This window comes from Pelodiscus sinensis, chromosome 21 (genome assembly GCF_049634645.1).
Source record: "Pelodiscus sinensis isolate JC-2024 chromosome 21, ASM4963464v1, whole genome shotgun sequence".
Lineage (NCBI taxonomy): Eukaryota > Metazoa > Chordata > Testudines > Trionychidae > Pelodiscus > Pelodiscus sinensis.
Window position 1 is genome coordinate 23913271 of NC_134731.1, and position 27158 is coordinate 23940428.

The 27158-nt window shown below is 47.5% G+C and overlaps 1 protein-coding gene across 4 annotated transcripts in view; it reads left to right on the forward strand.

The window, feature by feature from the left end:
* Positions 1 to 27158, forward strand: part of CASTOR2 (cytosolic arginine sensor for mTORC1 subunit 2) — a 240379-nt gene that overhangs the window by 179247 nt on the left and 33974 nt on the right. The window contains exon 9 of one of the 4 annotated variants that reach the window (XM_075904290.1): positions 24085 to 27098. The exons of 2 other annotated variants lie outside the window; for them this stretch is intronic. In XM_075904290.1, the coding sequence (XP_075760405.1) occupies positions 24085 to 24111 (27 nt within the window). In that variant the 3' untranslated portion in view covers positions 24112 to 27098. Of the gene's footprint in view, positions 1 to 5344; positions 19882 to 24084; positions 27099 to 27158 lie in introns of those variants that run through there. One more of the 4 variants, XM_006136051.4, reaches the window with a different exon arrangement.

Genomic DNA, 27158 nt, shown 5'->3' on the forward strand with positions numbered 1-27158 from the left:
CCCACACCTCACTTCCCTCAGGCCTTTATTCTCAAGCTGAGGTGTCTGCTGAGAAAAGCCGCTCCGCGTCTCCCTGGTCTGCTGGGGGGGGGGGCGCTAGCTCCGCGTCTCCCTGGTCTGCTGGGGGGGGGGCGCTAGCTCCGCGTCTCCCTGGTCTGCTGGGGGGGGTGCGCTAGCTCCGCGTCTGCCTGGTCTGCTGGGGGGGGGGGACGCTAGCTCCGCGTCTCCCTGGTCTGCTGGGGGGAAGCAGCTAGTGCGGGGTTGCCTCACCCCGTTTGTAAGTAGGGATCCGATGTAAGTCGGATCCATGTAACCCGGGGACTGCCTGTACACATACAATGTTACCCGTCTGCCAAAAGTTTGTGAATGGGTTTGCAGGTCCCTGGTGTAAAAAAAAGGTTGAGAACCACTGTTCTAGGGAAAAAGCACACCATTGTGTGATGGGGTACACAGTCACTACGGTTGCACACACAATCGCCATAATTGTACATACAAATGAAGGGCAGCGGCTTTATGAAAATCTTTCCCTACAAAATGTGCAAAATTTGAATGGTGCAGCACCTGCAGGATGCAGCCAGGCCGGAGTTTGCTTTGGATCTGTTCCTCAACAGGGCAGCAAATCGGCAGTCCATTTGATAATCTCCGCTAACATAAATCTGTGACAGGGAGCTTTTTTAAACCCTGTCCTTTATTGTTTGCATTCCAGTTCCCATTACCTCACCACAGACTTACTACCCTTCCCTGACTTTTGACCTGTAAAAGCTCAAAGAGCAGATTCAGGGTTTGTTTTATTTATTTTTTAACTAATTGCTTCTGCCTTTCACAGTTGACACAACCCATTTACAGCCCATGGGCTGTGTGTGCACAGAGTAAAAGTCAACATTATTCCAGATAGCAAAGGTCAAATTGTTGTATACATTTGGCTTATTTTCTTGAACATTAACTACACTGATAAGATACACCAATAAATCACCATTTTTAAGTCAATACTGTTAGCTTTGCCCTGCATTCCTGATTGTCGCTGTGGGTCCAGGTTCACGTGGCTTTCTGCATGTGGCAAAAGATGCCGAGAGCTGCTTGCAAAGGCCGCGATTTGTAGGCCCGCTGGCCATTTGCAGCCCAATAGCAGTGGTTGTAATTGTCGAGATTCTGCAGGCAATTACCTCATCTCAGAGTCTCTCTCCGCTGGCCCTTTAAACACCTTTAAACTTTCTGCTGCCTTGGCTAGAATCAAGCCAGCTGTTTAAGCTCCCCACCCAGAGAGACCTACTGAACTCTCTCTCATTTTCCTTGCAACATTTTCTTTCATAACATTGTCCAGAGCCCCTTTCCAACCAAAGGAAATTGCTCCGTGTGGCTTCCCAGAATGCTCTGCCACGCTGCTTGACACAAGCATCAGTGCCAGAAGTTTTTCCCTCAGCAGTATCTGCAGGGGACTGGCTCCAGTGCCCCTTAGAGTGGCACCCGTAAGGTGTTCCACCAGCCCTTCCCACCCTCCGTCCCTTCTTACTGCCAGGGATGGTGCTGGAAGGCTCCTGTGCTCTGACAACGCTCTCCCCACAGATCTGTCTGTTCTCAGCTTTCAGGTGTAAATAGTTTAGTAGTGAAGTAGTTCTCGAAGGGTACATCTAGACTACAAGCTTCTTTCGAAAGAGATTTTTCGAAAAAGCTTCTTTCGAAAGAGAGCATCCAGATTACAAAAGCAGATCGAAAAAGCGATTCACTTTTTCAAAAGAGAGCATCCAGACTGCTCGGACACTCTCTCACAAAAAGGGCGCCCGGAACCACGTCTGGCAGGCCTTTTTTTTTTCTTTTCTTTTTTTGTTTAACTGCTTCCCCCACGTCCACACATGCCTTTTTTCGAAAGAGCTCTTTCAAAAAAGGCATTCTTCCTGGTAAAAAGAGGTTTGCCAATTTCGAAAGAAGCGGCGCGTTCTTTTGATTTACTTTCCAAAGAACGGGGCTGTAGTCTGGACATTGGTGACGTTTTTTTTCGAAAAAAGGGCAGTTTTTCTGGACAAAAATCTGTAGTCTAACATACCCTTAGTGTGTGTGAGATTAGAATTAGTCCCTCAGAGGGGATTTAGCCTCACGACGGGGCATCCCTCTTCCTCGGGCTTTAAAAGCTGTGACCGCTGTAAAAAGCCTGGCAACAGAGCCAAGGGGGTTTACAAAATGCCACAAACTTCTACCCACCTCCATTGGTAGAGTTTGGGAGCAGGGCCGGATTAAGACATGCCAAGGCCCTAAGCTGGGGTGGGAATCCTTTTTTAGGTTGGTGAACGCTGACCCACAGGAAAATCAGTCGGGGGCTGCACACACATGAGAAGCCCCTGACTGAGGAGAAAGACCGCCCCCATATTCCCCTTCCATACCAGAATCTAGGGGGCCCAGGCTAGTTGATTTTGTGTGCTCCAGCCCTGCGGGTGGATGGCTGGAGCGCCGGCATGGGCTCCCCAATGCTGAGCCTCAAGGGCCGGATCCAGACAAGCCAGACCGGATCCAGGCTGCACACGGCCCCCAGGCCCGAGATTCCCCACCTCAGCTCTAAGCGAGGTCAAGTTTAAGCCCCATAGCATTCCCACAGAAAGTGTAGTACTCTCACAGAAAGGCCAATGAAAATAGAAATACTAAAGTCTTTTTTTTAAATTTATTTAGAGGCCTTTCATAATCTGGGGCCCTAAACTGTAGTTTATTTAGCTTGTGTATAAATCCAGCCCCACTTGAGAGTCCTCTGATGTGGAAGGGGCAGGAAGCACTCGAAGAAGAAAAGATCTGTTCTGCAACTCGTGTTCTTCGAGATATGTGGCTCGTGCCCACTCCATGACCCGCCCTCCTTCCAGCAAGAAGGGACTGAGGTTAGCCGTGTTTCTACCAGCACCAGAGCTGGTTCCCCTCAGGTGCTGCTAAAGGAAAAGCTTCCGGCACCGGTGCACGTGGCAGGCACACATGTCTACCTTGACAATGACCTGAGCAACACGTCTGGAAGGTCAGCAGTTGTGGAACAAGTTACTGCCTTTCACTGCACCCCTGGCGAACACGCCACATTGACTCCGCTCCAGAGACCAGGCCTCTAGCCTTTGATTGGCAAGGCTCCCCCGTGATTCCTGGCCCTACTTCTCCAGCTTTCACTCCACTCTTCGAGAGCTTGCAAGGCTTCAGGGGCTCCAAGGCCTGGAGACTGATTGCCTCTGAATGCTCCTGCTGCGCAAAGAGGAATGGCTTTTGAGAGCTCTGTTGTTTCAGACAGCTCTTGTAGAAGCACATCAGCCCCAATCTACTTCAGAGATTCTTCAGTCCCAAGGAGAGCTCTCTTGCTACAGGCTTGCCAAAATACTTGGTCTTCTCATCCTCAGTTCTTTTTCATTTTGGGAAGTCAGCCAGAGCTATTAAGATTTAAAAGGGGGAAAGCAGTTAATTCCTTCCATCCCCTTTCTTCTCTTCTTCATTTATGAAACAGCTGAGAGGAGCTTAACCCAAGTGCTGCATCCTCCAAAGAAGCAGCTGCCGTGGGGCGCGTCATGTCCCCTCTCCGCCTGCTGAAGGCGGGACACGTCATTAGCCGGTGTCACCCCAAAGTGGCTTTGCTCTTGTTTTGAAGCTTGTGTGTCAGTAAAACTCCCAGAGTTGGTTCCGGGCAAGAAAGTCTTCTCTAAGGGGGAGCCGGGGCCCCAGTTTCCATCATGCCAAGGACCATTCTTTCCCTAGATCAGGCCTAGGCAAAATATGGCCCCAGGGGCCAGATCCAGACCACGGATGCAGCGGGGAGCCGTGGGCAGATTCCCTGCTTTCCCCAACACCACCACTCGGAAAATTGGCTGCTGCAGCTGTTTCTCTTTCTCAGCTGTGAGCCCGGGGGAATGGGGAGTGGGGCTTCCCCCATTGGTGGATTTCTGGGCAATGGGAGCTGCCTGTTTAAAGAACAGGCAGCATGCGAAGCACCCTTCCCCCGTCCCCACCCTCCACTCAGGCTCTTAGTCACCAGCGCACATGGCCCTGGGGGGAAGCTGCCTGAGAACCCTGCTGGACTGCTGGCTGGGAGTCACTCAGGTAGGTCTCCCAACCAGAGCCTGCCTCTGCCCCCCAGCATCCCCCTCCTCCCAATCCGCTGCCCCCCTTCCCCACATAACTCAAACTCTGTGCCCCCCTCCTGAACCCTATGCCCCCTCCCAGACCCTGCACCCTACTCCCCTGCCCCAGGCCACAACCCCCTCCTGCCCTAGGTCACAACCCAAACCCCTGCACCCCATGCAGGTCACAGCTGCCTCCTTCACCCAAACTCCCTCCCAGACCCCACACCTCCTCCTGCACCCCAATCCCTTACCCCAAGCTCCCTTCTGCACCCAACCTCCATTCCAGACCCCGGACCTCTTCCTAATGGTGATCACATGGAAGGTGATCACATGGAAGAGTGCGGCCCTCAACCACTTTCCAAATTCGTAGAGTCGTCCCCCCCCCCCCCCCCCCCCCCCCCCCCATCAAAAATTGTTTTCCACTCCTGCCCTAGATGGAAGATGCGCACTGGCCTGGCCAGACACTCCTGCGTGTTTCTCAAGAATTAAATGCATCTTGTGTCCCCTGCTGATGGCCCCTCTCCTCCCTTCATGCGCTCTCCTGTGAAAGTTGTGCTGTTGGCGGGTGGGATGATAGTCCCCTTTGGCCGGACGCAGCGGAGGAACCTTGGCGGTGTTGCCAGTTGCATTCCCCTCAGGGGGCCGTCACATCTCTCTTTTCGTTCTCTCTCCCATTCCTTGTGCTGGCTGGTGTTGCCGGCATCTGCTCCTCCATCTGGCAGTGCCCAGAAGCACGCGGTGGGGAGAGTTGTCTGCAGCTGCAAGCGGAGTCCCTGTTGATTGCCCAGAGGAAGTGCTTTTTAAAAAACAGAGCTGCCAACATGAAATTCCTTGCCAGTTGGCTGTGTCGCTGCCGGGAAAGACTCCTGAGGGGAAATGGGGGGCAACCCACTTGGAACCTAAGAAAAATTGATTTACTGCTTGACCTGAGACTTCCTCAGCCCCGGTACAACGTACAACACTGCTACCGACTGCCTAGTTATTTGCCAGGCCTCCTGGGCAGTGTTGAGAGCCAGCCATCCTGTGCTGTCAGGTTATAACACGTAGGACAAGGCAGTCTGTTTCTTAAGACCACTAAAACCAGACTGAGCCTGGAAACATCTGGTTTTTATTAATGGTGGAGCTCCAAGAATCCTGCCCAAGGTAAATATGATGTTCCCCATGGTTCACGTTAGTGTTGTGTGCTGCCTTTCTTAACTAGCCTCTCTCTCCACAGTTGGCCCTCCGTGGCTTTTACTGGAAACATTCCATCTCTCTCTGGTTTTCCACAGGTACCTGAAGAAAATATAAATGGCGTAATCAACGCACTCCAAGTCAGTCAAGCCGAAAAGCATTAGAAATCTTCTGAGCTGGTTGCAGATGCTTTTTTATTCTTCTTCTTTTTCTCACAGTATTTCTTGAAAAATCTGACTCCGGAGAGAGAGATTGAAGTGCCATGAAAAAGAGACTGTGAACTGATGAGCAGAAGCAGCTCCAACAAGCTTTTTTTTCCTGCCCCCCTCCCCCCCCGCCCCTAAGTGGGGAGGGCCGGGGGTTGTTCTGATGGCTTCCTGATGTTAGGCTCCAAAGCAAAACGCTCTCCTGCTTTTTTTGGTGAGAAAGGAATTGCACGTAGATGTGCAGGCTCTCCCGGAAATGCAGAGGTATAGACAGATCGCATACACCGTAGCTTTAGGGGGAGCTTCAAAACAACCCCCGAGGGGAAAGGGCTGCTTTTTTTTTTTTTTTTTTTTTTTTTTTTTAAGCAGAACGCATGGAAAACACAATGGAAAGCAATGTGGAATTAAAAGTGAAAACAGAATGTTGAATCATATTGATCTTTCTGCAAGCACCAGACTGTATAAAATGGTAACAATCCCTTCTGATCTGCATTCAGCTAAGATAGTAAGTGGGTACTCTGTCTGTGCACGGTTCAGGGTGAGGGCATGGAGAATAAGCTGTTTTGTTCCTTCTGCAATTCAGAATTGGCTGCACAGAGAACATTGCAGCCTGGTTCTTTATCAAGGGCTGTCTTCTGCCGACATGTTCGTCGGGGGGCTTCTGTGTCCTGTTGAAGGCATGTGTATTAGCTCCATTTTCCATAGTCCCCCTAACGTCCTCTTACTACGACATTGGGTCCAGGAACCCTTCCAAGCCCAAGGAAGTTTGATTTAATATCATCTCATGCCCCCCTGCCCTTTTCCCCTATCCTGAGGCTCATAACATTGAGGGTGGTTGCCATGAGGCCTACTTGCATAACAAGCCGAATAGAGGCAGGTGATGAAGACTCAAATCCACTCTTTTCCATTTCTGCTGAGCCACTTCCCCTCTCCCGCTGCTGTTCCGCCACATCTCTAGTCACAAGGGTGAGGCAGCTCATGGTCCTGAGTTCCTGGCTTTCTCAAATTAGGACTCTTCACAGAAGCAACATTGGTAGCTCCTGGCTCCCTGGCCTTTCTAGGATTTCCAGATACCTTCACAAAAAATCCCGAACATGGCGGGAAAAATATTGGTTGAGCAAAAAAAAAGGGGGGGGGGGACTAAACTTTTTGAGAAGAAAAAAAAACCAACGGAGACCAAACTTGTTGAGGGGGAAAAGTGGGGGGGCATAATGCCTTTAAATTCCCGCGCTCCCCCTGCCAGACGCAACAGGGGTAACATGTCCCCCGGCCTTCCGTCCAAGAAAAACAGAAAATATCGAACGTTTTACATGTCCGGTATTTTCTGATTTATTTTTTTTTACCGGACAGAAGTCACAATTAAATCGAACACCTGGCAACCCTAGGCCTTTCGACTGCTACACATGTTCTTTTGTGGGCGGGGCTCTTGATGAATGCGTTGCCATCCTGCAAAACGGTTGGCCAGAGCAGGCGATGTTTTTACCCGTGCTCTTGGGATCCTATTGATTTATGCTGGATAATGTCTTTGGTAGAACATGGCTCTGGTTTGGTGGCAAAGGTAGGTTTCAATCCAGTGGGAGTCTTTTCACTGACTTCAGTGGCTTTAGAGTGGCCCGCAGGGCTTGGACTTTAGAAACAGGATCGAGTCCTACAGAAATGCCCTGACACATAGGGTCATTGGCCTGGCTCCTTATTACCAGTTTTTTTAGAGGAAAGTGATGTTGGTCTTTTACAGACAGCCCTCTGGTCTGCAGTCCCGCCCGGAGCTGCGTACATTTTGACATCCCTGTGCTAAAGAACCAATGAGGCCAATGTTCTTCCGGGCCCCACACATCGTCAGCCTGCCTCCAAACTGGCACGAGTCAGGACGGGGTAAAGCCAAGGTACCCAGCTGATGGGGAACACAGAATGGAGAGGGCAAGCATCACTTACGAGTCTGCAACGGAAGCCCCTGATGTGCGATATGTTGGCAACAAACCCACACTCTGATGAGACACAGGCCTTGTCAATGCTGACCCCTGCTGTCGATCTAATCTCTGTGGCTTTAGCTATGCAAGTCGACGTACTTACCGTGGCATCTTCTGTGCGGTGAGGTTGGCCAGGGCTGCCCTTCCATCGACTCTGGTGGTTCTTCTCATCATGAAGGAGTACCAGAGTTGACGGGAGAGCACTCAGAGATTGATTTATCGCATCTAAGCAGACACAATAAATGGATGGCCAGTGGATCGATCGCCACAGAGTGGATCCACCGCATAGTGGAAACAAGCCCATAGAAATGGCAGAGATTGGGACTGTGAGGAGGAAGTCTGCATTCAAAGAACCCTTGTTTTATAGTTGGGAAACTGAATTTCTCTTGCCATCTTTTGGCCTGTTTTACCTCTTCTCCCCCCACCCTCTTTCCTTAATTAAAAAATTGTACATCCTGTAACTTTAGTGAGGATTTACAATCCCCTAGAACTTTAGAGAGAACCATTAACACCCCCTGCATCTTACGGATTTTCTCTAGGCTTTGGCTTCATTCTGTTAAATGCTGTTAAACAGGCAGCTGCTACCAACGAGTACATGTGACAGTCATACGTGTGTGTGTAATTATTCGCTACCTACATAGATACACACATGCTACTTCCTGTATTATTCAGATTACTCAAGGATTGTGACGGACTGGGTATTAAGGATTCGTTATCTGGTTTATCCGAAAGCTCACTCTAGCCCTGATGTTGCAATGCCCACAAAATTAATGGAGGATTCTTTGGGAGATTTTTTTAAATCAGCCAGTCACCCAGTTGATGGAACTCAAGCGTCTTTCGGCAATAACATGGATCTCTTTCCTTTTTAGACCTTAATTCAGTCCACCCTCTCTACGTGGTTAAACCCTTCTCTTTGAACACCTGCTGATGTTCCAGTGACCTCAGCATATGCTCAAGGTTAAGCACGTTCTTCAGGGCTTCACTGAATAGGGGCCTTAAAAAGAACCTTTTGGTTTCCCTTTAGGTGGCTTTCCAACCGCTCCCTGGAGAACTAGAGGAACTGCAGACTTTGGGGGTGAATGCTAATTACAGACACAGCACCCTGTGTCTCTGGATATTTGCTTATAAAGCTCCTTTCCTCATGCTCTTTGGCAGCACATATGCAGACTCAGGCTCAGGCTGTACAATGTGATTTTTAAAAACATCCCACCTACGGTTTTTAAAACTGTGATGCTCCTGAGAGCCTTTCTGTCAAGCCACGGTCTCCTGAAGTCTGGCTGAGTTGTGAGAAGGTTTATGGGGGTTGGTTTGGTCATTTTTCAGTGTGTAGGTGTTTTCATCCATTGGAACAGTGACTGTGTCCCTTTGGGGCGCTATGGATTTATTTAGCCATGCACAGATGTCTTGCCTGCTAGAAGAGATCGCAACTACCATGTACTGCTTCCCATTTCAGTTCTTTAAGCAGCAGAGCTGCAGATAGTTTTGCAATGTTGTGGGGTTCGACAATTTTGCTTATCAAGATTAGTACCTATTGGAAAACGATTATTAATCAGTTGACACTCTGGAGAGCCATTCCATTTGTTATTCTCACCGAGTGATGCTGCTTCCTAAGGGCGAAGACATTTATATGAAGGGATTACTTGAACTGAGCAGCAGCTTTACTGCCTTAACTGAAAGAGAAAAACAATGATCTTGTTTTGATTGTGATTTACACTGTTCCCTCAGGCTATTTTAGATGACAGTTGTGTTGTTTGTTTTTTCAGGGAGCGGGGCCTTAAGTTTATGAGATTAGCAGATGTCTCTGGGGTGCTTTAAAACTCTCTTCCCCTGCCAGGTTGATACCCTGTCCTAGAAGTGTTAGCCTGGAAAAGTCAGGAGGTGTGTGATGAAATTAAGTGATGCAGTATCTCTAAAGTTACATGGGGATTGGCTGTTTTTAACCCTCTTTTTGTCTTCGTGACCCCCGAAAGCCTGGATTGTTTTGTACAACTGGGTCTGGATCATTTGACATGGTAGTAAAGTGCAATAGACAAAGTTGCATGATAACAATAAGAACTGAGCTGTCATTTCCAGCTTGGGAAATCGTAACTGATCAAGCTAATATGCTAAATGGAGCCATGGAGCCAGGGGGGCCAAGGCGCAGCACAGGTTTGCTGCTGGCAGAGTCTATATCCAGATGGGATCTTACTCAAAGCAGGTAGCAAGTCTGCTGCCACTACAACTGTGCTGCTCTTTGTAGCGTGCTAGCGTGAGCAGAGCTAATGTGGGTATGTCAAGTCGCGCTGGGACTGACACTTCCAGTGCCAGCGTAGATGTACACAAAGAAACGAGCGAAACAATCAGGCATGGTGCCAGGATGGGGCCTTGAACAACCTAGAACTAGTTCAAGACGGGAATGGGATCTTCGTGGCTTTAGCGTATCTTTGTAATTGGCATGAACCGAAACCTCCGACTCAAATTTGGGGAGAGTTCAGATCCATCTCTAGTTGGTACAAGGGCTGTGTTGTGCTTGTATGGTGCAGCAGCCGCTAACTCTGCAAGCAACACTTGCTCGGTGGGGTGAGGCGGGTGGGGGGGAGTCTCCTAAAACAGTGGTTCCCAACCTGTGGGCCACAGACCCCTAGTGGTCCACAACAGTACTGCAGGAGGTCCGTGGAAAGTGTTAAAATAAGGATTGGGCCCATTCAGGTGGGCACAATCCTTATTTTCTTTTTCTGTCCTTACTTTTCTTTTCCTTTTTTTTCCCTCCGCCACAGAGCAAAGAGGGGGGTCCATGAAATTTTAATGGATTGAGAAGGGGTCCATATGCTCGAAAAGGTGGGGAACCACAGCCCTCAAACAATATGTCAGAACCCTTCCTGGAACTAGTCCTTTTACCACCTGAGGAAACCCAAGGGTATGTCTAGACTACAGAGTTTTGTCGACAAAAGTGGACTTTTGTTGACAAAACTATACCTTTTGTTGACATAACGTTGACAGAACTCGGCAGTTTTGTCAACAGTGGTAAACCTCATTCTACGAGGAATAACGCCTTTTGTCGACAGAGTTCTGTCAACAGAAAGTGTTATTGCATCTACACTGCCCTTTGCGTCTCCACTTTCATGTCAACAAAGAGGCTTGCTTTATCAACAGGACAAGTCTAGACGCTCTTTGTAGACAGAAGCTTTGTCAACAGTATCTGTCGACAAAGCTTCTGTCGACAAAAACCTGTAGTCTAGATGTATCCCAAGTGGCTGGACCTTCCTCTCGATGCTGATCCCAATGACACAGCTTACTCCAGGGCTGTGAGCCTAGGGGCAGCCCCCTTGTCCACCCAGATCTCCCCTGCATGGAAATCCAAGCTGCTCAGCTATGCTCCAGATGAGTGGGATCGCACAATGGGGGAAGGAAAGAAATCCTTTCCTAGGATGCGGTTGGGAGCGCTGCAACCATTTGGTCTCACTGCCACTCTGCTGAGTTTGGCACCTGGTTTTGTGCAAAAAATATAGATATGTGTAAGGGTTGGTGGGTTTTTAAGCCTTGCAACAGTTGGGTCTCTGTAAGGATGGGTCTCTGTAAGAACTGCACCCTTCCTCGAACATTACATATGTGGGGGAAGAGCGGCAAAAAAGCATGTGAGAGGTATTCTGTATTTCTTCAGGCATCCTGCAAAAATAAAACCACGAGTCTGTCTTTAACTTGCCAGAGCTGAACCTAACTAGGCGAGGGTCTCGCTGACCCTTTGGGAGAGTTTTATTCAGCTATGGTTGCTGATCCAGTTGGGTGTTTGAAACTTACGTTAATGACATAGAATCCTCTTCATTTTCTCCCTTCCTGCCCATTTTCTGCCCTTCCGCATCATAGATAGATTCGTGGAGGTTAGGTCTATCAATGGCTATTAGCTAGGATGGGTAGGAATGGTGTCCCTAGCCTCTGTTTCTCTGGAAGTGGGTGATAGAGGAGGAATCGTGAGGATTACCTGTTGTGTTCCCTCCCTCTGGAGCATCGAGTATTGGCCACTGTAGGATACTGGGCTAGATGGACATTTGGTCTGACCCGGTATGGCCATTCTTATGTTCTTAACATTCAGCAACCACCAAAATGTTGATGTGCCTCTAACGGGAGGCAGGGGCAAAGTAGTTCTCAGTCGTCTTTGTTGTTTCCGAGGCCTTTGTTTACTTAGAAATATAAACCTCTGCTGTGTATTACAATGAAGCAATGACGAGTTTTTCTCTTTTTCCATTGGGTTTCAGTTGCAAATTCCTTTTTGCTGTGCAAGTGTGCGAGTGCATGTGTGTACGGTCATAAAATGTAACGTGTTTATAGAGAAATACTAGTATGTATCTATTGTACACATATATATATAAATACCTGTGTTTTCTGTTTCTATAGCTATATAGTGTACATAGTATATATACTTGAGCAATATAGGTTAATATATACTGTGTGAATGTATGTGTGTATATTCTAGGCACACACTTAGCGTGTGTATTTGTAAGAAATACTGTATACACACATATATTTGCCATATATTTTTAATTCAAGTATATAGGCAATATAAATATTTAGATATGCTGTCTGGATTTCTCAAACATTTTTTTAAAAGGAGCAGCAGCAAGCTTTTTCACTTGTCGCCAGTAGGCAGAGACCTTTAAAAATGTTCGGAGCAAAGTATCTAGAGGCTGATCTTTTTTTGTCAGTTACAGAAACACACTTTTCCTTTCCGCTTGGCTACCTTGGATAGAAAGCTTTCTGGAAAAGATTGTGGGGTTTGGTTTGTTGTTTTAATCGCTGCACTGAATTGCTTTACTGAGTGAATAATGAAAGTTCTGTTTCAGAAAGCCCGTTCAAACCCCAGAGTCCATTTTGGCATAGAATAGGGTATTCACCCATTTGTTGTTTTGTGAACAAGTGCAGAACTTCTGGAGTTCAGAAGCAATTTTTGTTCAACACAACCGAGCAGCTTTCTAACTTCAGCCTGTAGGAGGAGCACATTCTGGAAGCTGTGAATGAAAACTTGTGAAAAAAGCTGCTGTCTTTTGAGCCCGTGTTGGCTAAAAGCAGCTCAGTCAATGTGGAATTCTGATAGCTCTCTCTAGGCTAGGGCACAGATGTGTTTTTTTGGTGGGCTTGGGATATTTTAGCTGGATTTTATCATAGACAATTTTGGGGCGATCTGGCTGTTGATGATTTAATGGTAAAACGAGCTGCTGCTCATGCAGATGTTGCTATTTATTAAAAAGCCTTAGTATTTATTGCCCTGCTTGAAGGTTTAGCTCAACACATAATTTTATAACGTCAAATTAGGGGGAAAAGGTTTTTTTTAAAAATAAGAATGGAAAATCTTGACATGGTATTTGAAAGTCGGTTATTCTTGCATCTCATATTCAGAATCCCCTGACGCCTGAAGTGGTGTTTGTAAGAATTCAGATGAGAAAGGTACTTTACCAAAAACAACTAGTAACTTTGTTTTCTTGTTTCTGTAAGCAGATCCTTTCTAAACCACTTCAAACTACTCACTCTTGTGTGCTCAATAAGTACATAATTGGATATCCTTTAGAGATTTGGATAACTTCCTTTTTGCAACCCTTAAGAAACAGGCGATGCATCTGAGGAAGTGGGTTTTACCCACGAAAGCTAATGCCCACAGAAATGGTGCCACAGAACTCCTAGTTGTTTTAATTCAAGATGTTGGCTTTCTCCATTCTCCCATGACGTACTGGCAGTTTTCGCTCCTAGAGAAGTAGGTGGCATTGCAGAGGCAGATCTTCTGCTGCTGTTAATTGATAGCGCCCCATGGACTTCAGTGTGCACGTGGCCACTTAACACCAGCTTTGGGCCTGACCTGAGATGCCAAGTCCTATGGGAATCCTCACTTCAGTCCCGAGCCCTGGCCTCACAGGAAAAATCACAAGTGACTGCAACTGCTGGTATTGATTGGGCCCTTCTAGTTATGGAGTGAAGGGCCCAATCCTGATCGCATGATTGCCGGTGCGATCAGGATTGGGCCCTTCACTCCATAACCAGAAGGACAGCATGTTCTGGATGGTGTTAGGTCAGGCAGTGGGGAAGGGGGTGGGTGAGAAGTGATGGCAAGGTTTTGTTTCTGACTCTGCAAGGCATCTGGGCATCAGCGTTTTGCTTCCGTCTGTGCAGGGCAAGGGAGGGCTCCTGACATCAGGACGTGAGGCATGATTGTGGAGCAAGAGTGGAAGGTTCACCCCTGTTGTGAGACTCAAGAGTGTGCAACAAGGAAAGGTCAGGGAGATTGCCATGGCTCCTTCCCCACTCTGGCACAATAAACGCAGAAGTGGGGCCAGCAAAAGTACCCCCAAAACCTTATCTACCAGGCTTTGGTATAAAGCTTCCCCCCAAAATCTTAACAGCCTAGATTTTGGGAATAAAATGCCGCTGCCACCACCCAAATATTAATAAAGCAACAAGGGAGAGATCACTTGGGAAATCTCACCCCTAAAGTACAAACTAGGACACAAAAATTATCCAATACCAAGTTTATAAAAAGAAAAGAGAAAGAACTTTAATTATCACCACAATATTCCTGTTACAAGCAGAATGACTAGATGGAACAGTAACAAAATAATATACTCATGGAGGAGAAATTTACCATGGGCCAGGAACTTATTTACAAAGGAGAGCAAAACCCATTTTTAAATGCACAGACCTGATCCCATCTCCCAAACCATAAAACAATAAAACCTAACGGAGTTATCTAAACTTTATCCTACTTACAGACTCTGAAGAGCATTTTCTTAGAGGGAGACATCCTGTCCCCTTCAATAGCTGGAGAGAAACTACTCCAGAGACAAAGGAGAGAAAAACCCAAAAATTCCTTTGTTCCAGTTTGAAATTCCTACCTGCATTCCTATTGGCTGCCTGCCACCTGATTTAGGTAAGGGACATAATTAACCCCTTAGTCCCCAGGGTGCAGGCTAACCCTCATGATCGTGACAGAGATGCAAAGCGGAACAACGCAAATGAAGTAATTTTGTTGTTATTCATCTTGCAGAAAGAACAGATGTGTCTTTGGTTTAGTCATGAATCCGAAATGAATTTCATTTTTTTTTAAGACAACCATTTTTTTCCTGGCCCCCGTTAGAATGAGGTAGCTTTGTCTCTCAGAGCCAGCCTCAGAGCGAGAGAATGGGCCCACTAAACGTGGAAATTTTCAGTAAATCCTTTGAATGCAGCAACCTCTTTTCTAAGAAAAACTTCGAAGGCTTTCCTTGCCGACCGATCCGTGTCTTGACTCCCGCGTTGTGCTGACGATCAGCTGAGCTGGCACAGTGCGGTGGCCATTTTTCTTTTAATGAAGCGGGCGATATTTAAACTCCTGCTTCATTGACTATGTTGGGTAGTCTAATTTACATGCCTCTGCCGGCAGAGGCATGTAGTCTAGACATACCCAATGAGAAAATATGAATGTCTGGTATTTTCTAAATAAGATGTAATGTAGATTGTGATGTAATGTCAAGTGTGTCTGGTATTTTTGTTGAAACCATCTGACAACCCTACGGGTTGTCAACTGCCAGGTTTCTGCCATCAGATTGTGCACTGCTGACCTTTGCAGCTTGGGTTCATGGAGCCATTCTGCCATGAAAAACTGGACCCAATTCACCCTTGGCATGGCTCTGATGATGTTAGTGTCCTGGGAGCTTTGTTTTCTGGCATGCCTGCGAAGCAGTAAAGAGTGATTTGTAGGCACCGCCCTTCCCAGAATGCAGTGGTTCTGGTTTTAATCCCAAAACGGAAGGCCACTCAGACCACGCTGGGCCCGGTGTCTCCAGAGGCTGTGGTAACCTTGTTAAAGACTAGGGTCAGATGTCCTCTTCTCCTTTTTAGGCAGGTTAGGCTGATCTTGGCAAAGCATAAGTATCGCTCTTACTGGGGCAAAATTTGAGTATCAGTTCTCTGCTACCTTGGGCCATCCACACCCACCACAACTGAGATCACAAACACAGTATTAAATGCAAGAATTGGTGTCAGGACAGTTCTCCTTGGCAGTAGCCACATGATCCCTCTATTTAAGAGCTGATACCTCTCAACCTGCAGTATTTCAGCTCTCCTAGACTGCTCGGAGTCTTTTTTTCTTAAAGACCTAGCTACTGGAGTCATGGGAATACATGAGAATCTCAGCTTTCCTTTTGTAAATAAGTTTCTACCCGTCCACCTTGTGAGGGTGATCTGAATCCACACTGAGAGCTCTGTAACCAGAGGGCAAAGAGAAAGAAACCTAACTGTTGTCATTTAATAAAATCCCAATTCATGATTTTTGAATGCTTTAGGTTGGTAAGTCTGCTAACATCAAAAACCTTATGTAAAAAGCTGGTGCCTCCGTTTATCTCTGGACAAGCAGAGAGCTTTACCCTTCAGCAAGACGAGGATGTGTGGTGGGAGAGAGCGGGATCTTTTAAGCATAACACATTGTCTTGAGCGCACACGGATGTGCTAGGGCTGTTCTGGACAGTTACTTGATTAACTTGCAGCAATACGCATAGATAGTCTATTTAGCTAGTCTCGTATTGAAGAAATAATTGAATTTTGAATGTCTCCTTTCTGCCAGTGTTTTCCTTTTGTTGTGTTTGTGCGTGTGCGGTGCCGTGTCACAAAGGCTGAGGTGAAATCCAGTCAGTCAGTATTCAGGAACAGCGTGGGGCCAGATGTTTTTGCTTATAGGTTAAGTTTATTCCCCTCCCCCCCCAAAAAAAGACAGTTCTGCAGTAGAAGCTTCCAGTTTTTCCTTTGTACGTTAAGAACTGGTAGTGTCTGCTTTGAAATCTCGGCTTTACTTCTCTGGTGCATTTCATTACTTCTCCTTCCTCGTTATCATCACCCCGACGTCTCTCCATGGCTGCTTGTTCTCACAGCGGCAGGTTTTGATGACTAAACAGTGTTCTGTCTGAGCTGCATTGGGCTGCAGGCCTCAGCGACGCAATTAAAACTGCGGGGGGGGGGGGGGGGGGTGGAATTCTCCCCAAGGCCCAAATTATCATTTTCACCAAAGTCGACTTGCGCCATTCTGGCAGTGCCAAGGGAAATTCAAGTGGGCGCAGACTATGTTCACCCCCCACGTAAAAGCCCTTTAGCCCTGCCAGGGCAATGTCAAATGTGGCCTTTATATCAACGAAAATGAGACCTTTCCTCCCCCGCCCCGTCAGCTCTTCACTGCTCCCCCTTCCTCTGGATTTTTATTTGCTCCGACTTTGTAAATGTGCAGATTAGCCTAGGCCAGGGGTTTCCAACCTGTGGTCCGCAGACTCCTGGTGGTCTGCAGAAAGTTTTTAAAAGTAAGGATCGGGCCCACTGGGGTCGGCCCTATCCTTATGTTTCTCTTCCTTTTCGTGTCTTTGCCCCCCTCCCGGAGGATGTGTGGCTGCTGTGGGAGAGGCATGCGCGGCAAGCACTTTCCCCTCGCTCCCTTAGCATCCAGGGAACCGGATCAAAAGCGTCCCGGGGTGCACGGCTGCTGTCCCTCCCACCCCCACACACGCGCACACACTCCCGAAATTCCGCCCTTGCCCCCTACCCTCCTGAAGTTCCACCCTTGAGGTACTGGGAGCTCGCTCTGTGGCTGGGCAGGGGACAGAGGGGGTCAGGAGCTGAGGAAGCCGTGCGGGTGAACAGCAGCCAATGGGACCTGAGAAGCTCCGTGCCCTGCGGTCTGCATGTCCCTCGGCCCACGCTGACGCTGACAAGTCCCCTGGGGTCGGTCACTTTGCACCTTCTTTCTTTTTTTCTTTTTTGAATACGTCACCCCGCTCTAACGGTTGAAAAGCAATTAGAGCGGCGGGAAGGATCTAGTTGAGCTGCCTGCAAAAACGGATCCTTTTGTGGGGGCCATAAAATGTTAATAGATTGAAAAGGGGCCCGTCTGCTCAAAAAGGTTGGGAGCCACTGGCCTAGGAGGTGGGGGTGAGAAAGCTGCGGCTGGTTTCGAGGGGGGGGCTGTTTTAAAACTCCTCTGGGGAGGATAAGAATGCCCATTTTTCCCAGTGGTGTTGATGGCTTCTCGGAGTGCAGTTCTCGAAATGTTTCCCTGTGCAAAGGCAATCCTCATTGGCCAGCTGCTTTCTAGAGCCCTGCGCGGGTACAGAATTTGTATCCGCATCCGTATCCACGAAACTGAGCCATGGCTATTCGCCCCCACAGATGCAGATACCCAAGCAGCTAGCCACAGATGTGCAGGCTCTACACATTTCTTCTAGGCAGGGGTATACCTGCTGCTAATATTAATAACAATATAGGGGACTGCTCCTGTCAGATGCAGGAGCCGTGACCTTAGGTCTGCAGTCCGAGAGCAGAATATCACTGCCTCTCCTCCACTTCGGAAAGCCGTCGCAAAATTCCCATTGATTTCAATGGGACACTAAGCCGTCTGTGCCGCTGACCGTCTTTCTTCAGTCTGACCCTCTGTGCATTACCTGTGGTAACTGGTATTCACAGCAGTCACGAGAGTCAGTGTTGCAATGTCTAACTGATTCTTCAGCCTGAGTCTTATCTTTCAAAGGGATTTAGGCACATAGTTGACAGGCAATGTGATTTTTGGCTCCCATGTCCTCTCATGTAGCCCTTGAGCCCACAATGTAATAGCAGTGCTCCCATGGGAGTGACTGGTCCATGCCTGTCCAGCATTCTCTAACATTACCTTTAGGGTTGCCAGATATTTTCACAAAAAATCCCAAACATGGCAGGAAAAAAATTGGTTGAGCAAAAAAAAAAAACGACACTGCGCCTTTAAAAATCTCCTCGCTTCCCCCACCAGACACATTTTACATGTCCGGTATTTTCTGTTTTTCTTTACTGGACAGGGGCCAGAAATACTGGGATATCCAGGTGAAAACCAGACACCTGGCAACCCTAGGTCATGTGTTTAACACACCAGCTCTCAGCACCAGATCCTGTGAGCCCTTAGTCACGTGTATTTAACCTTGTTGGCTCCAGTAGGACTATGAAGGGCCAGGCCCAAGTTCCTTGGTATTCCCAGGCCTGGTAGTTGGGATTTTGAATGGGGGCGGAAGGGACTGAAATCCTGTTTCTGGGTCTTGGGAAAGACACACGCAAGTGGGGCTTTGTGGAGCAAGCGGTGTCAGACCTTCCCAACAGCTTGGTTGGCATCAGCGTTACTTTGCTTCAGAAAGCTTGACCCTAGACGTCACCTTGCGAACGTTCGTTTGGATGGGCTGTTTTAATAGCCTGGCCATGCCTGGTCTTAGCGGAGCATGTTGGGACCAACTCCAGTGTGACGCCTGAGAGAACCTCCTTTGCAGCCAGCGCGTACCCCAGTGTAAACTCTGCTGCAGTTAGCAGAGTTACTCCGGATTTACACGAGTGTCACTCACATCAGAATCTGGCCCTTTTCCTAGGCCACTTTGCTGCTAACAGCCATTTTATTAGTGATGAGTTCCTTGAACAGGGCAGGGTGGCCCTTTTTCTGTAATTAAAAAAATCCAACTTTGGTGCCAGGGGGCAGGATGTACAGATCACACCAAGGAGGCTGTTATGTGGCTCAGGTTCTCTGGCAAATAAAGAGATTAGAAAAATTCTCACACCTATGCTTTGCTGACCCGAGGGCCTATGGCCAGTCACTCTTCCTCCCTTTTGCTCCATTCAGCCCAGTTGGAAAACTGGAGTAAACACCATTGAAGTCTCCAGAGACTCCTTGAACACCTTGCATTTGAGCTGAACTTTCCTCTGTAACTTAGTCGTCAGTATGATACGGTCAAGCCCCCAAAGGCTCCTGAATCTTAAAGGCTCCTGCTGCTGAAAGCAAAATTGTTGCTGGTATCTGACAGTGAGGGGTTAGGGACTGGGGGTGGGAAAAGAAACATTTAGTGACCTGGCCTTGTTTAGTTTTTTGCTGGTGTCATGCAGAAATGGGAACTGACAAAGCGGTTCCTTGATTAGGGTAAATGATGTCATGGAGGCTTTTCTTAAAATGCTACTGCAAGCAGCTAACTTGGAGGGAAGTTCACCCCTATGCAGGGAGCTGGTGCAACGCCTGCGTTCAATCCTGCGCAGACCGACGCACATACACACAGTGAATCGCTCGGCAGGGCTGCTTGCCCCGGTAGATTACGCACATGTGTCAGTCCTGGCTGGATTGAGGCAGAATGGCCTTGGTCAGACTGAAATGGCTGATAGCTCTTGTGCCAGCTCTCTGCCTGGAGGTGAATTTCACACCGTCCCATTGCAACGGGAGCAAAGCGCGGTGCTGGAAAGATGGATGGTTTTGCTTTACACAGAGAGTGCACATGCTTATTTTCCTTGCTGGTCTTTTGCTGAAACTCGAGATTTATTGTACTGTATGGAAAAGAAAAAAAAAAACCCTAATGTTCCAAAACAAATGACAGTATATTTTGTACTTTGTAAAAGTGTTAATTAAAATGGAAAAAAAAAAGTGAAACATACGCTGTCTGCTTTTGTACTGATCGAACTGATTAAAATAAAGCAGAGCTTGGCATTGTCTTTGTAAGATGTAGCTCTCTTTTGTGAAGCCTTTTCAAAAAGGCAACAAACGCCGGGAAAGAAAAGTCTGTACTAGCTCTTATCCCAGTACCCAGCTGCTCACATCAAATGGTAATTAGGCGGCTAAGATCCTGAGCAACCTGTTGGCCCTTGAAATGACACCCAAGACCCATTGAATTATAATGGGCCTCTAAGCAGTTGCTAGAGCCTGCTCAGAGAGAGCCAATGGTAAGATCAGGGTTTGGGCGGTAGCAGACACTGGAAGGCCATTGGCCAAATCCATCCCTGATAGGTGGTGCTGGAACACTGCTCAACACGTGGACAGGGCGGTTCCGGACTGAAATCAAGCCCTCCATCAGGCCTTGGGCTAATACCCATGTGTGCACAGAGGGATCATAGAATCCTAGGGTTGGAAGAGACCTCAGGAGTCATCAAGTCCAGCCCCCTGCCCAAGGCAGGACCAAACCAACTAAATCAACCCAGCCAGGGCTTTGTCAGCCAAGACTTAAAAACCTCTAGGGATGAAGATTCCACCACCTCCCTAGGGAACCCATCCCAGGGCTTCACCACCCTCCTAGGGAAATTGTTTTTCCTAATATCCAACCTAGACCTCCCCACTGTAATTTGAGACCATTGCTCCTTGTTCTGTCATCCGTCACTACTATGAACAGCCTCTCTCCATCCTCTTTGGAACCTCCCTTCAGGAAGCTGAAGGCTGCTATCAAATCCCCCCTCGCTCTTCTCTTCTGCAGATGAAATAAGCCCAAATCCCTCAGTCTCCTCATAGGTCATGTGCTCCAGCCCCCTAATCCTTTTGGATCCCTCCGCTGGCCCTATCTCCAATGCATCCACATCCTTTCTATAGTGGGGAGCCCTGAACTGGACACAATACTCCAGATGTGGCCTCACCAGAGCCAAATAAAGGGGAATAATCGCTTCTCTGGATCTGCTGGCAATGCTCCTCCTAATACACCCTAATATGCCATTCGCCTTCTTGGCTACAAGGGCACACTGTTGACTCATATCCAGCTTCTCATCCACTGGAATCCCCAGGTCCTTTTCTGCCGATTGCTACTTAGCCAGTTGGTCCCCAGCCTGTAACAATGCTTGGGATTCTTCCGTCCCAAATACAGGACTCTGCACTTGTCCTTGTTGACCTCATCAGGTTACCTGGATGCCGATATTCTCACTAATGCCATCCTACAGGTGCGCCGGTGAGGCTGGGCCCCTTCAGCATTTCTACAGGGGCCGTTGCACTGTTTGAAAGAAGGTGCCAGTAAGCCTGACACCGTTCTCGGGGAGCAGGGGGAAAGGCAGAAATATCTCCATCTATTGCACTGTACAAGTGACAATAGCCAGCGCCCTGCAAATCAGCAGATGCCCGCTTTTTAGCCATGGGTATCCACGTCTGAGAATATGGATGCAGATATCCGCAGCTCATTTTTGCAGGTGTGGATACAAATTTTGTATCTAGAATCCTGCACATTTTCGGCTTTCTGTTGGGTATCTACGGATGCGAATATCTGGGGCTGGTTTTTGCAGACACAGCTGCAGATACGATATCAACGCAGGGCTTTCGCGGTGGCACCTTTTGGACCATTGTGATGTCACACAGCAGTGCTTGTTAGTAAGTGCTGGCAAACATCCCAGCAGGTCTCTTCCAAGCAGCGGGAGCCAGCAGGGCTATCCCCGGAACGTGTTCCTCATGTGGATGCAGCTACGCAGACTCGGTTGCTCTTGCTGTTGGTACAGTAAAGCCACCCCGCTATGAGTGAACAAGCTACACTGGCATTTTTGTCAGTACCGCTGCCTGAACACTAGAGGCTTCAGCTGGGTCAGGCAGGGTTCACACCTCTTCACGCCTGGCCGACATAACTATGCTGGCAGAATTCACTAGTGTAGACCCTGCCCTAAGTGATTTAGGAGCCAAAAAAAATCCCATTTTTCAAGACCTTGACAATAATCCAAGTCTCACTGATTTTTCCATGAGATTTACACTCTGACGACACTGCTGAAAATTGGACTTAGGACCTTCAACTTTTTCCTCACCCCCATACTTTCAAGCCGACGCAGATGGGTGTGAACGTGGATATATTTGAGAATACAATACACATTTGTATATGCACATGCACATTTTCACTGCCTTTGGCACCAGTTAACCATTTGCTGCAGGTGGGTCGTTGCTCCTAAGGCCAGATTTTGCCTTTTGGCTATGTCTATACTGGCATGATTTTCCGAAAATGCTTTTAACGGAAAAGTTTTCCATAAAAAGCATTTTCGGAAAAGCACGTCTAGATTGGCAGGATGCTTTTCCGCAAAAGCTCTTCTTGCGGAAAAGCGTATGTGGCCAATCTAGACGCAGTTTTCTGCAAAAAAACCCCGATGGCCATTTTCGTGATCAGGGCTTTTTTGTGGAAAACAGTCCTGTGCTGTCTACACTGGCCCTTTTGCATAAAAGTCTTTCGGAAAAAGACTTTTGCCCAAACGGGAGCAGCATAGTATTTCCGGAAAAGCACTGACAATCTTACATGAGATCGTCAGTGCTTTTCTGGAAATTCAAGTGGCCAGTGTAGACAGCTGGCAAGTTTTTCTGCAAAAACAGATGATTTTGCGGAAAAACTTGCCAGTCTAGACACAGCCTTTGTGTGTGACTGGTTTGCAGATGTCTGTGCAACAGTTGTGCAAGCTACTCGATCTGCTACTGTCTTTCATGTCATCATGAGCATATTTGGATACCCTGACCATACCTGATCCTTTTTCCTCAATGTGTGCTCAGCATTTATAGGAATGGCCATACTGGGTCAGCTCAAAGGTTCATCTAGCCCAGTATCCTGTCTGCCGACAGTGGTCAATGCCAGATGCCCCAGAGGGAGAGAACACATCAGGTAATCCTCACAGGATCCCTCCCCTGTCATCTACTTCCAGACAGAGGCTAGAGACACCATTCCTACCCAGCCTGGCTAATAGATTCATGGAGGTTAGGTCCATCAATGACTAACTCTTTTCTGAACCCTGTTATAGCTCGGCCACTTGGTATTAGTGACCATAATATAATTAAATTTAACATCCCAGTAGCAGGGAAAACAAAAGAGCAGCCCAACACTGTGGCATTTAATTTCATAAAAAAGCACTACACAAAAAATGCGGGGATTAGTTAAACAGAGATGAAAAGGTACAGGGCCAAAAGGAAATCCTGCAAGCTGCATGGAAGCTTTTTGAAGACACCATAATAGAGGCTCAACTTAAAGGCATAACTCAAATTAAAAAACAAAAAAAAGTGCTACCATGGCACCCCAGCACAATAAAAGACGCTGTGAAAGGCAGACCGGCATTGTTTAGAAAGTGGAAGTTAAATCCTAGTGAGGAAAACAGACAGGAGCATCAACTCTGGAACGAAATGTAAAAATTTAATTCGGAAGGCCAAAAAGGAATTTGAAGGACAGCTGACCAAAGAATCAAAAAGTTATAGCCATTTTTTAAGTACATCAGAAGCAGGAAGCCTGTTAAACAACCAGTGGGGGCCACTGGACGATCGAGATGCTAAAGGAACACTCCAGGATGATAAGGTCATTTGGAGAAATTAAATGAATTCTTTGCATCTGTCTTCTCAGCTGAGGATATGAATAGAACTCCTGAACCTGAGCCATTTTTTTAAGTGACAAATCTGAGGAACTGTTCCAGACTGAGGGGTCATTAGCGCCGGTTTTGGAACACATTGATCAATTAAACAGTAATACGTTTCCAGTCCCTGGTGGCATTCACCCAAGGGTCCTGCAGGAGCTCAAATGTGAAACTGCAGAACTGTTAACTGTAGTCATTTAAATGAGTTTCTATACCAACTGACCGGACGATCGCTAATGTGACTCCAATTTTTAAAAAGGGCTCTCGCGGTGCTCTCAAGATTGAAAGTTCCCCAAATAATCCTGGCTTTGTAATACAATCTGACTTGTGCCGGGCTAAGGGTGGAGAATGAGCCATCCCAGTAAGATTTGCAGGTATGGAAGTGCAGAAATGAAGAGCTGGAGCCAAGCACAAATAAAATCATCTTTCCACGTAGGTAGCAATCATTTTAATTAAACCCCTGCAGTTAGCGATACTAGATTCCCAAGTGTCAGCTGATTCACCATGGGCTGCATGAGTCAGGGAGATTGAATTTTCACTAATCCTCTAACGCTCAGAGCTCATCCTTGTGCTTTATTGTAGGAATCACTGAAGGATGGCATCTGCTAGTCTTGCCAGCCCACTCTCTTACCGAAGTATTCAATTTGACTGCACACCCCAGGATTTGGATTTTCAAAACCAAGTTGGTGGTGGTGTATCGTCTTCAGGGTGAATAAATGAACCCCTGTACAGTCTGGCTTAGAGCCCTGTTGTGCTCGGAGCTGTACATGGACTAGAGGGAACCGTTTTCCTGCCCTGAAGAGTTTTCACTCTATTTTAAGCCAAAGATGAACGCACAGCTGGATTTGTCAAGTAAATGACTCTTGCTAATCAATGCAAATCAGGTAGGTTATTTTTGGTTCTTCTAATTTAAGATGCTCCCTATGTGCCTTCACTGCCCCTACTGCAGGTGTATTTATGGCTGTCTAATTTGCTATTTCCAAGGACAAAGTGGTGCAGCAATTCCTGCCTTTGTACAACTCCTCAGCTCCCTGCTGTGGGACTAGATTGTTAATTATACTGCCAACTGTGTTCCTAAACAGACTTAATCCATCAGTCATTGGGAGGAAGGGGGATGTAAACTTTGCAACACCTGGGTTCCTCTGACAGGTAAAAATCTTTCCTCTGTTGGTATCCTCTTAGCCAACGTTTTTTTAAAAGGTTGATCCTGCATGGATAATAGAAGGCAATTGAAAATCAGCCATCTTAGTTACTGAGTGGAAGATTGAAGGAAAACAAGGAATCCACTGCAGATGTGTTGATAACATAACCTCAATAGGATGCGAGATTTGCAGCAGGATATAATGCCTGACACCCCTGGAACTTGTACCATGGCCTGGAACTTGTGCTGTTGAGGGAGGTGCTGGATTTGCTGGTAGGTGGCACCTGAGCAGCATGCAGAGAGGGGATTGTGTGTGCACAAACCAAGTGTGCCATGTTTCAATTCAGCAAGATGCTAGGCAGGGGTGCTGTCAGTCTCCACGGCTCCCAGGCAGGGTGGAGAGGCCAGCTCTGCATTAGCAGCAGGTTGGGACCTCAGGCGGGAGGGGCAGGGCTGAGCCAGTCAGCCCTCTGTGCCACCCGGAGTGCATCACACCACGCCAACCCAGCCCTTTGAGTGGCCAGGAGCATGTGGTGTGACGCCCCTGCAGCGATTTAAAGGGGAAAGTAGGGTCCCCTTTGAATCTCCAGGCCCCAGGGCAACTGCCCTCTTCCCTCCCCCATCGGCAGGCCTGATTCTAGGAACGAAATTCACCTTCTATCCAAAAACTCATCTGTGCCATCAACTAATACTGCCCTCGCGAGAATCGGCAGAGATGATGCCAAGAGGCCTACAGGAGAGAGTGCGTTTACCAATGTCCCACGTGTCTGCAGCAAGAGGATTTCTCTTTCCAGTTAATTTTGTTTTGTTCTGCACCTTTGACTCATTCGCCTGGCAATGCCCTGTAGCGGAGGGGAGAACTCCTTGCCTTGTTCAGATTGAACCCATAGCTGCCACCGGATTCCATGACTCAGCTGTTCATGCTAGTCTCAAAGAGACTCACTGGCTTTGACAGATGCACCTCTGAAAACTAGAGGGGAGGCCAGGTTGTCTAGAGCAGTGTTTCTCAACCAGTGGAACGAGTACCCGTAGGGCTACTCGAGAGAAGTCTGGGGGGTATGTCAACACAACTGACCTTTGGAGAAAACTGAGTTTTTGTTTTAAGTTTACAGCGCTTTATTATTTTTGTACTTTTACACTCAAAAATGTCTTTGCTACGATTAAGTTGTTTAAACATGTATTGCAATGGGAGAAATAAATTTTTGTGTGTCTGAAAACTGTAGGAACCGGGGGTGGTCATGACCATGAGGGTTAGCCAGCAGCTTGGGGACTAAGGGGTTCACTATGTCCCTTACCTAACCAGGTAACAGGCAGCCAATAGAAATGTAGGTAGGAATTTCAAACTGGAACAAAGGAATTTGGGGGTTTTCCCTCCTTTGTCCTGAGCAGTTTCTCTCCAGAGGGGGACAAACAAAATATTCTCTGAGGGGGGCAGACAAAATGTCTCACTCCAAGAAAAGACTCTTTACAGTCTGTAAGTAGGGTAAAGTTTAGATAAATACGTTAGGTTTTAGTGTTTTATGGTTTGGGAATGGGAATCTGATGTCTGTGCATTTAAAAATGGGTTTTCCTCTTCTTTGCAACTAAGCTCTTGGCCCATGGGGGCGGGGGCATGAGTACATTAATTGGTGACTTTTACATCTAGTCACATGCTTGTACAAGTCCGATCTCACTGATTCAAAGCCAATGCAAAACTGCAGCCAAGGGGCAATGAAGAGGAAATGGCAGGGCTTCGCCCTTTCCCCCCGAGGAAAGACTCCACTCATGCTGGAACACTGGGGTTTGTTTGCACTGTCTCCTCTCCACCTCCATGGCCATGTTAGCCAGAAACACCACAGAAGCTTTCAGAATATTTAGATTCCTCTTCTCTCTTTCCCAGGCACACGTTAAACCCAGGAGAAGTCCCCGCTGCATCTTCACTGTCAAATTCAGTGTCTTATGTTGTTTTACAAAGATGAATCAGGGTTTATCCTGAGGGTATAGTATTAGGAAAAATTGCTCTCCACAAAGTGAGTGCAGGGCTTAATTCAGCTGTTTACCACAGCTCTGTAAATGACCTGACATTGACATTTATATAGAGCTATATTCTCTGTTGTGTTACCCCTTGAGCTTAGTAGCTACTGTTCCATTCATAATTAGTGTTTGTTTTGTTTTTATAGACCGCTGCCTTACGTAATGGACACATTGGGCTTTAGCCAGCCTGTGTGCTCAGATGATAGGAAATAATAGCTGCTTTTCCACCACTGACTGGCAGATCTGTATCCAGATAACGATAAACGACATGTTCTTGTGTGAACTCCTCTCGTGCTGATGGCTTTCTCAAAGCTCCAGTGGAGAGCGACACCACAGCAGGGAGGGAAACTGGACTCACCCAAGCAGGGGACTGGCAGTTTCTTCGACGCCTGGCCACATACACCCTGCTGACAGAGGAACCCAGTAACAGGCTTGCCCCTGTCTTTTTTGTCGGGGGGGCGGGGGGGAGGGCTGCTGACCCACAGAAAAATCAGTCAGGGGC